The 9566-nt window shown below is 37.8% G+C and overlaps 1 protein-coding gene across 2 annotated transcripts in view; it reads left to right on the plus strand.

Annotated features, from left to right (window-relative positions):
• PPFIA1 (PTPRF interacting protein alpha 1) overlaps positions 1-3830 on the plus strand; it is a gene marked incomplete at both ends in the record, with an annotated part of 50508 nt that extends 46678 nt beyond the window's left edge. For both annotated transcript variants that reach the window (XM_079537339.1, XM_079537340.1), the window contains 4 exons: positions 132-307; positions 772-840; positions 2417-2582; positions 3772-3830. In XM_079537339.1, the coding sequence (XP_079393465.1) occupies positions 132-307; positions 772-840; positions 2417-2582; positions 3772-3830 (470 nt within the window). The remainder of the gene's footprint in view (positions 1-131; positions 308-771; positions 841-2416; positions 2583-3771) is intronic.
• Positions 3831-9566: the final 5736 nt, after the last annotated feature.

The raw sequence follows: 9566 nt of genomic DNA on the forward strand, positions 1-9566 counted from the left end.
ATCAATCACAATGAGTTCTGCATACATGAATATCAATCCCTACACCAACATACAGAACAAGAAAGGACTGTATTTTTTTTGTTGTTGTTCAGAAAAGTCTCACTATATAAATCAAATTCTTTCCTGCATAGATGTCCTTGTGTGGAGCAACGATAGAATGATCCGTTGGGTATTGTCCATTGGTCTCAAAGAATATGCGAATAACCTTGTAGAGAGTGGAGTTCACGGTGCACTTGTGGCCTTAGATGAAACATTTGATTACAATGCGTTAGCTCTCTTATTACAAATACCGACGCAGAACACACAGGTAAGCAAGATTTACATTATGGTTGATGGGTATTTTTTTTCCCCTTTAGAAAGGATAAAAGTGGAAACAACTATTTTTTTTTCTTTTTTTTTTTAGGTAAGTGCGTGTCTTTGTATTCCTGGCTATTGGAAATGGAAAGTTGTTCCTAATTGTTTTTCCTGTAAAAAGAAAAAACGGAGCTATGCTTTAATTATTTTTTACTTAGTTACAGTTCTAGTTGTTAAATCTGCTTGAAAAAAGAATGCTGTTTGTAACTTTTGCTCATATTCCATCTTAGTATTAGTGTAAAACGTATCATTTTTTGTTGTTCATGTTACAACTTAAAAAGCTAAACCACTCTTACTTTTCAAGTGTTAAGAATGTTTAATATTCTAATTAGAAGATCTTCAACAGTTTGCTTTAAAAGAAATACAGGCTCCTGAAATTTTAACAATCATTTTTTTATTTCATACTCTAAATTTTAGGCTCGTGCTGTTCTGGAGAGGGAATTTAATAACCTTCTCATTATGGGCACTGACAGAAGACTTGATGAAGTAAGTTTCTTGAGCTTTTGAGTTGTTCTGTGTTTCTAGGAATTATATCCAAACTGCAAAGTCAAAGAATGAAGCTTGACCCTTGTCAATTTACTGACAAAATTGTGACCAAAAAAAGGACTTGTAAATTTGTTGTGAATTCTTGGATATGGCAGTTTTTGTGTAAGACAACTTTGAATGTGAAAGCATGAGGTGATTTTGCAAGTTTATCTGTAGCTTGCGTAGTTAAGCCTACTAGCAGCACACTTGTCATTGAATCATTCTTTCCTATGTAGAGTGTGGGGAAAACAGTTACTGACGTTGCAGGTCGATCAAGTATAACTGAGAAGGTCTGTACAGCACAGTTCAAACCTTTATCCCAAGTTACTCAAGTTATCCTTGAGTTACTATCTGTTAATACTAGTGTGGAACAATGACCAGAAATGTTTTCTCATCCAATTGATTCTTGTTAGACAGTCTGTGATTTACAGTGTACATGCATTATTCTAATGTAAGTAGTACAAAGCTCTAACAAGCTATGTGTGAGAAACTGCGTTGGTGCAGCCTCACCTCAAGCATCGTTTGCAGTTTTGGGTGACAGAAAATAAAGATACAAAACTAGACTTGTTGTAGCCCTTGTACGGCACATCCTGATAGCCTAGTATGCATCTACACTAAGCTTTTAATCATCTCTACAGAAAACAGCTTGATAGTTTTCTGAGTTATTTTTCAGTAGTGATTTCTCACTGCGGGAGATGGAGCTTTGAGGGAGGGGTGTTCTACTCTGTTCTGGTTTCAATGAGCAGCAAAAGTATTTGATTATGAAGATCTTTCCAAATAATGAAGGCACGTGTCTCCTAATTTTAATTATAAAATGTAATATATTATATAAAACAGCAATCAAAAGATAGAATTGTTTCTAAAGGTGAAATTGACAAGTGTAGATTCACAGTGGATATAGTACGTTGACATTCATTGGAAGAGGCATTTTTGGGCAGGGTGATTTAAACTGTTGCATTTAATTATAGTGTGATACTTCTGAAAGATGCAGATATATGAATGCAGAAAGAATCCTTTGGGAATATTTAAGTTGTAATTACTGAGGCAATTAACCAAGGCTCTGAATGGCAGTATTTACTACTGCTGTTCAACTTTTTTCTCCTCACTCTGATTACCTCAATTTGTAGCATAAGAACATGCTATAGTTGTATCATCACTCCTGTAAAACAAAATTTAAAGTTATAAACAGCTGTTAAGCTTAAGCTGAAGTGTTCTTAAGTAGCTTTTATGAGATGTTCCATTTCATATCACTCGTTCTTAGACGATACAATGCAAATTACTACAAATCGGGAAGTAAAAACATCTGAACTACAAGGGCTTCCTAGATGTGCCAAACGTGAATTTGCATAATTACTTAGATGAAGAGCCTACACTCCAGTAAATGAGCACATATTGTTGAAAACAGTGACCCATTGCAATTGAGCTGTTGAAAATTAGGTCGTTCAATGATGATGTATTTACCTAAATTGTCAGTAATCCTTTTAATGTTGGTAACAATCCTAAATTTTTGAACTGCTAATGTTTATCAATTTAACAGGATGATGATAAGAGCTTTAGGCGAGCACCTTCATGGAGAAAGAAGTTTAGACCAAAGGACATAAGAGGTTTAGCTGCTGGATCAGCAGAGACTCTTCCTGCAAATTTCAGAGTTACAACCTCAATGTCTTCACCCTCTATGCAGCCAAAGAAGATGCAGATTGATGGTATTTACTTTGGATTATTTTAAGCATGATGCACTTTCTTGCTTGAGATTATAGGGAAATGAAGTTCAAATTAGTTTTTTTGCTCCTTAAAAGCATCTGCCTTGTGCATGATTGTATTTGTAACACTGTTTAACCACAGAGTGCTTTGTAATTTCAGGAACTGTGCTAGATAAGGAGGTTCTTTTTACTTCATTGGAATAACTAAGATAATTATATTCAGGAAATTTTATTAAACTGGGAAAGTAAAAGGGCATTTAGTTAGAAGTCTTGTAATGTGATGCATGGTTTTGAATTAGTAGCAATTAGACCAATTTAATTGGTCCCACATCTGAAATGCAGTAAAATGCATTCAGGAAATGTTATATCTCTCAGACATTTATGAGAATATTACAACTTGAGAAAAAAGTACATTCCTCCCCCCCAGTGGTCATTTAACTATTGAGCGTATTTGTAACCACTATTTTAGAATTATTTATTAGAATGATTTATATGGATGGATGTCTCCCTTCTCTGTATGTAAAGGGAAAAAGAAAAAGAGGGAGCAAAAACACTGTATGAAAAGAAAAAAAAACAACACTTGGAAGTGAGATCTGTCAGGGTAATTATATTGTCAGTTTAAAGCCAGTCTCTAATACCGTGAGAATAAATTCTCAATTTTTCTTACAAAACAAGTAAAAAATAGATTGAAAATATGTTTAATTGGAATAGATAGGAGGTGAGTTTCCTCATAGTCTGTCAGAGTTGTCTCAAGTTCTGAGGAGTATATGGGAGTAAAAGTCAAAGAACCACCCTTTACACCTGATGTTACTACCTTTACTACTTAAAATGTGAGTTGGTTTACATTAAAGATTTTCACTAGCACAAAACATCTTCCAGAATTCATATGAAAAACTATGTATAAATAAAACTTTCTTACATTAAGGCACCTCTTCTTACTGTATTAGAATATGTATATATACACACCACTGGCAGTTTGTGTGCCAGTTGGCATGCAGGTCTTTTTTAGGATTCTTTTCGATAGTCACAGAAACTGGAAGTGAAAAATATATAAAGTATATACAGTAAATTTAGATTTTCTAACTTGTAACTTCTGAGTGAGTGTAGTAGCTATAATCACACTGCTGAGATGGTTTTTGAAAACTAACATGCATGCTGTGTTCTGCATGTTTTCCCATGCTTCTTGAAATAGGCAGTGTATCAGGAACACAAAGATTGGATTCTGCTACAGTAAGGACCTACTCCTGTTAAAGCCTTCTTCTGGTGAGTAAAGTTGATAGGTGTAATGGTAAAGCAGCTATTTATGAGTAAAGTGTCAGGTGTTTTAATAGAGCAAATTTTAAAGGCTTTTCAACTTGCAGAGTAGATTGTTCAAAATACAAAGTTTATTTCTTACAAAGACAACTGAGTTTCAGTATTTTCTTTTGTACATTGTGATATTCCTCTTTTTTTTTTAAATCACCTCAGAAAGGATTATGCATGCAAGTGACTGTGTAGAAAGCGCTGAAGTCAAAGGTGAAGTGAAACAGCTAGTGAAAGTGGGGAGGAAGGGAACTAAATTAGGGATATAGTGGAAAGAAAATTCAGTTTGCGGTATTGTGATTCAGATTCTTTCAGTCTTTGCTTGGTCAAATATACTGCAATATCTTCTATATTGAATTTTTATGGGGTAGCTACATTGATTTCAAGTTCCATGCTCCATACCATTGCGATTGTTTAGTTTGTCTGTTTGGATTTAGTTACCTGCAGTCCAAGGTTTGGGTAATTGTGGAACAGTGGTGACAGTGAAGCAGCTTGATAACAAAGGATATTTAAACAAAAAATGGATGTCTTCCAGCTAGTGAATAGACATTCAGTTCTGTCGTGAGGATTTGGCTTGATTTTTTTTCTTCAGCAGCCTCTGCTGTATTTTCTCATCAAACAATCTTGTTTTACAAACAAGTTTGGAAACTAACATTTTTGACTGTTGGGTATAGAAGAAATCCAATGAAAAAAATATTCTTACTGTCACTAGCAGTTATCTATGGGAATAAATTGCCCATCTCTATCTCTTCTGTGTACAGCTTCTTTCTTTCCACAAGTAAAATCCGTACCAACTCATGTATAGTGGCTGCCTTTTCTTCAAATCCTGAACCTTTTCACACATACAGGTTTAGCTCTAAAGAGTTCTCAGCAACTAAAACTATGTGAGTCTGTCAGAGTATATAATCTCAGGGGTTTTCTCAATGTTCTTAGTTTTAAGACATCAAAGTTTAGAGTCTTCACCCATATACACACTAGAAAATTCTCAGTGTGGAGGATTATGATGCAAATGACCTAGAATGAAAAATCTAGGAAGTAAAAGTACTTGACCTCGTGCTTTACTTTGCAACTGAAATTAATAATATGCAATGAAATGGTATATGTTGTGGCATGGCAATAATTTGGTGCATGACTGCTACACTACTGAGTTGTTTGTGAGGAACTTAGCAAATGGTTTGTGTTTGTTTTAGCAACATTTCATTCTAATCCAATGATTTCTTTATTTTGCAGTTTACCCACACTATTTCTACCGGTGATATGCAGCATTTTGAACATTTGGAAAGTGTAACCTGTTAATACTTCTTAAATGGACACTTTGAGATATTTTATTACAGAGTTTTTAATTAGCAAATAAATTCATGAGTACTATAGAGAAAATATTTTAGAATCTAAATGTTTCTTATATTTATGTGACTTCTCATTTATATAGTTACTTACTTTTTTCTGTTTCTATTCAGTCTACAATGAATCATTGCTGATTTTTAATCTAATTTTAGTCTTTCCAACTGAATGTACTGTAATGCTTGTATGTATATGTCCCTATAAATAATGTAAGGTTTTTGTAAATTATGCAGTTACTGTAATTATCATTGTTTTTTAATAATGAAACTGAAGGTGAAAAGAATTTTAATACCTTTGTAAAAGTATCATGACACCAAGCAGTATATATTTTGTCTTTTGGAAATGTTAGCTAGATCTGAAAACAAGTCCAGCTTTTTTTCAGACGAGCGTGTGTTGTTTGTTGAAGGTATGGTACATAATTGTTCTTCTTTTCAGAAGTGTACCTTTCCACAAAGGAATTGTCAAGCAGTGGGAATTTGTCTTTATTTAAAATATAACTCGTTTGAAAAGCTGGGAAGAACTAGAACACTATGGAACACATTTTAGAAGTGATTGACTCGGTCACAACTCTGTCTCTGCTGTATTTGTATAGCATATCTTCACAGTGACTGAGAACCAAGCCATAAACCAAGAACTGTTTTTCTTAACTGAAGAAGATAGACTTCATAATAATTCCTGGTTGTAATCCACAGGCCACAGAGAGTGCTTTTGTGCTGATCTCTTTTTTTTGACTGAAAACACTTGTGGAAAGATGCTGGTAAAACTAATTTTAATGGACCAGTCATGAAACACTGCAGTCTCACGTCAAATGACTAGTGAAAATGAAGGTACAGTGTGCTGAGAACTAAAGCAGTGCAACTCCTAATCAAGGCCTTACTTTTCTTACGTAAATCATATTTTGTGTTTTGTAAACTTGTTCTAAAGAGTTGTCTGGACTTTAGTTTGAATGGTTGTAGCCATTTTGGACTGTATGAGTAGAAAAATGTATCCCAACACTTGTAAATGGCATATTAAAAAGCCAGCAAGATTCTGTTCAGATGGTGCATTATTTATTATGCAACAATATATATATAGCATGTCTTTTTTTCTTATTTTGTTTTCCACTTTTAACTTGCTTGTAAAACAAATTCATTGTTACTGTTCTGTTTTTCTATTAATCTTTTGTGTATTTTCAGATTATGTAACAATATGTACAGTCTACTTTTGAACTATTTTTATCACAGTATTATTTATTGCTTTCTTTCAATAAAGTACTGATGCATTTTCCACTGCCAATAAAACACTATTGAAAAGCTAAAATCTAATTGTATGCAGGCAGATACTTTTTGCGGTGAGTGGATATTTGTCAATAAAGCATCTTAATGATTCTTTGCTGCCCTGTACATCTTGTTTCACATGAAGATTCTTCTCCAGCAGGAAAATTTTACGTTAGAAGTGACTTTCTCTTGGGAATTGTTCAAGTTTGTGTTGAGACTTTTTTGGACAGTACTTCAGTACTTTAACATTACTTAGAGCTGTGATTTACTTCTTTTTCACCCCACAATGCCCTCCTCCCTCCAGTGAAACTCTAATATAACTTCACTGTATTTTGGTCAGTGTGATGAAAATTTAAGTGCTGTTACATATAGCAGCAATTATTGCTTTGTTAATAAAATGAAATTGACAGTAGTGATATTTGGGGGGAAGCATAGGAATCCAGGGAACCGATGAAAACCTGGGTCGTAATAGGGCTGCTTATTTCAATTAAGATATGTTGTAAACCATTTCTTGTGTAAAAGGGAAGAGACAAATAAACTTGCTGAGCAATTGAAGCATATTTTGTCATGTCCTCTAGATCCAGAGCAGGATGTGGAATGCCTGGAATGGAAATACTGTGATCAATGCTTTAAACGTAGTTTAGTAATAATGACTGTCTGTTTGTGTTGCTATCTGATAAGTGGCAGACGTTTATACTTTCTGAAAAGCTATCTTTCTGGAAAAAAAACTAAGGTGAAACTGCAGAAGGAAATCTAGTCTCATTGTTTAGCTAAGCAGGTAGAAAAAATAGCGTGTGTGTCTCTGGTTGCTGATATGATGGTAGGCGTGTTCAAAGTCATGTACTGTTGCTTCTCAAAAGTGAAAATGCAGAATAGACTGGTAAAATGGGAAAATGTGGTTATTACTTTAAGGCTGTGAACCCTGACTGTTACGGAACAATGGAATCAACATGAGAGCTAGAATAAAAGTGAAATAGAAAAAGCTTTCAAAAAAATTGCAAAACTGTGTGTTGGTTTCCTTTGAATTACATGGCAAAGCTGTCCCTATCCCAGGGAAGTTGAGAAAAACACTATTTTGTTTTAATAACTCCCCACAAAGAAGGATATTGCAACTGCATGTGTAAAAGGCACATGGAGTAATCTTTAAATCTTGATTCAGTAATTTTTTTTTTTTTCTGTAAATGCCAAATGTCTTAAAAGGCTTCAATTGTGAAGTGCTATGAAAACGTGTTTTAAAATGTGAGAACCCTTTTTTATTTGCAATAAAGATGATTGAATTACCTGAGGACTTTAAACTTCCAATTTTTTTTTTCACATTTAGAAGGCAGGTAAATATCAAAACAGATAGTATAACTTCATCTCTATTTTTTCTAACCACTGTAAAATTGGAAGACTAGGTGGGTTTTGCAGTGTCTGATGGCGAGCAGTAATTTTTCATGACAGAAATGAGATGATTCAAAGCTGAGTTTTTGCTTGGCTTATGCCTGCTTGAAGTCCTAATGAATTTGGCTGGCCTTTAAAATGGATCTTGCCTTCAAAACACCAGGGACTGCTATGGGATCTGCTGGAACTAAGTAGTCTGGAAGGAAGCGGAGATAATTTTCAGGTGCAGTGTTAAATTTGAAGAATTAGTTGAGGGATGATGTTTTTGTTGAACACAGTAACTACTTTGCCTTCAAACAGATAATGTATTTCATTTTTCAAGGTTATGGTTTTGCTGTACTGGCTAACCTCAAGTAAAGACGTTATAAATTTTACTAATGGTGGTTGTATGCAAAGGGCAGCAATTGGAGCCTAACTTAAATAGCAGCACCTACCCTTATAGGTCATTCTTATAGGAATGGATAAAAGTGCTGGATTGATATTCCTGTGTGTATCTTAGAGTGAGTTCAGCCCAGTTTTTAGCTCTGAATATAGAGTAAGTTCTGTTTCATATAAGAAGAATTGAGGCTGACACTGAGCAGACTGCCTTCACGTGACTGGAGGAGCTGGTAAGTCACGCTCCTGCCTCCAATACTTTGCAAAACTCTGTTTGCCTGGATTATTTCACATTGTGTGCGTTACATATGTGTATTTTTCTCCCACTGGATTCGTCATTCCTCCTGTTTCTCCCTCCCCAAAAGATAATAAATCATGGGCAAATATTTAACCATCAGGAAGGCAGTGTCCTGCTTTCAGACCTCAAACATGAGGGTGGGGGTTTTGGTTTCAGCACCTATTCGATGCAGACACCCTGTGAACAACCACGGGCGGGCCTCTCACCCCCTGCTAAGGGAAGCCCCTCAAGAGGCACTGTTATAACTAAATGAATTTTGAACGTGATCTTAAAATTCCTGACAGGGCCTTTTCGAAGCCGCAGCCCGCTCTCGTTTGGTTTGCACCGCTCTGCTAGGATCCTGGGCTAAGGAAGCGCCCCGGCCGGCGGGGCGGGGCGGCGCGGGCGGCCATCTCCCACCTGGAGCCGCCCCGCCGTGCGGAAAGAGGAAGTGGGAGCTCGGGAGAAGCGGAAATCGCCGCCGCCGTCCGCCCGGGAAGCACCGCGGGAGCCACGGCCGCGGCAGCCGGCGGCCAGCAGGGTAAGCGCGGGGCGGGGGGCGCCGGGCTGTGCGGCGGGGGAGCCCGGGGCCCTCGGCTGCACAGGGAGCGCTGGGTGCGGGCTCGGTGGCGCGACGTGCGGCCCGGCGGGGCGGGGGGCGGGCTGCCGACGGGGCGGGACGGGGCTGCCGGCCCGGGCATCCTCTGAAAGGCCCCGAGGGGCGGTGCGGGCCCTGGGTGCCCGCGGACGGGCGCGGCGGTGGGCTCTGCCCGCCCTGCTGTCCCGGTGCCGGCGCGGCCCTGCCGATGGCCGCTGCTCGGACGGTGCTGGGGGGTCCGGCGGCTTCCATTGGTCACGGCAGGGCGAAGGACGGAGCTGGCCAGATGGGTTCCGAACTTATTTCTAGCCTCGATACGCCGGAAATATAATATTCTGGTTTTCCTTCAGTAATTTGCCCATGTGAGTCGCTGACTCACAGGCAGATCATGTTCGTCCACATCCTGCCTTGGAAGAGATGCTGGAGCAATGGGCTGCTGTGCAAGCCGGGCCTGA

The sequence above is a fragment of the Tetrao urogallus genome, assembly GCF_951394365.1.
Source record: "Tetrao urogallus genome assembly, chromosome: 6".
NCBI lineage: Eukaryota > Metazoa > Chordata > Aves > Galliformes > Phasianidae > Tetrao > Tetrao urogallus.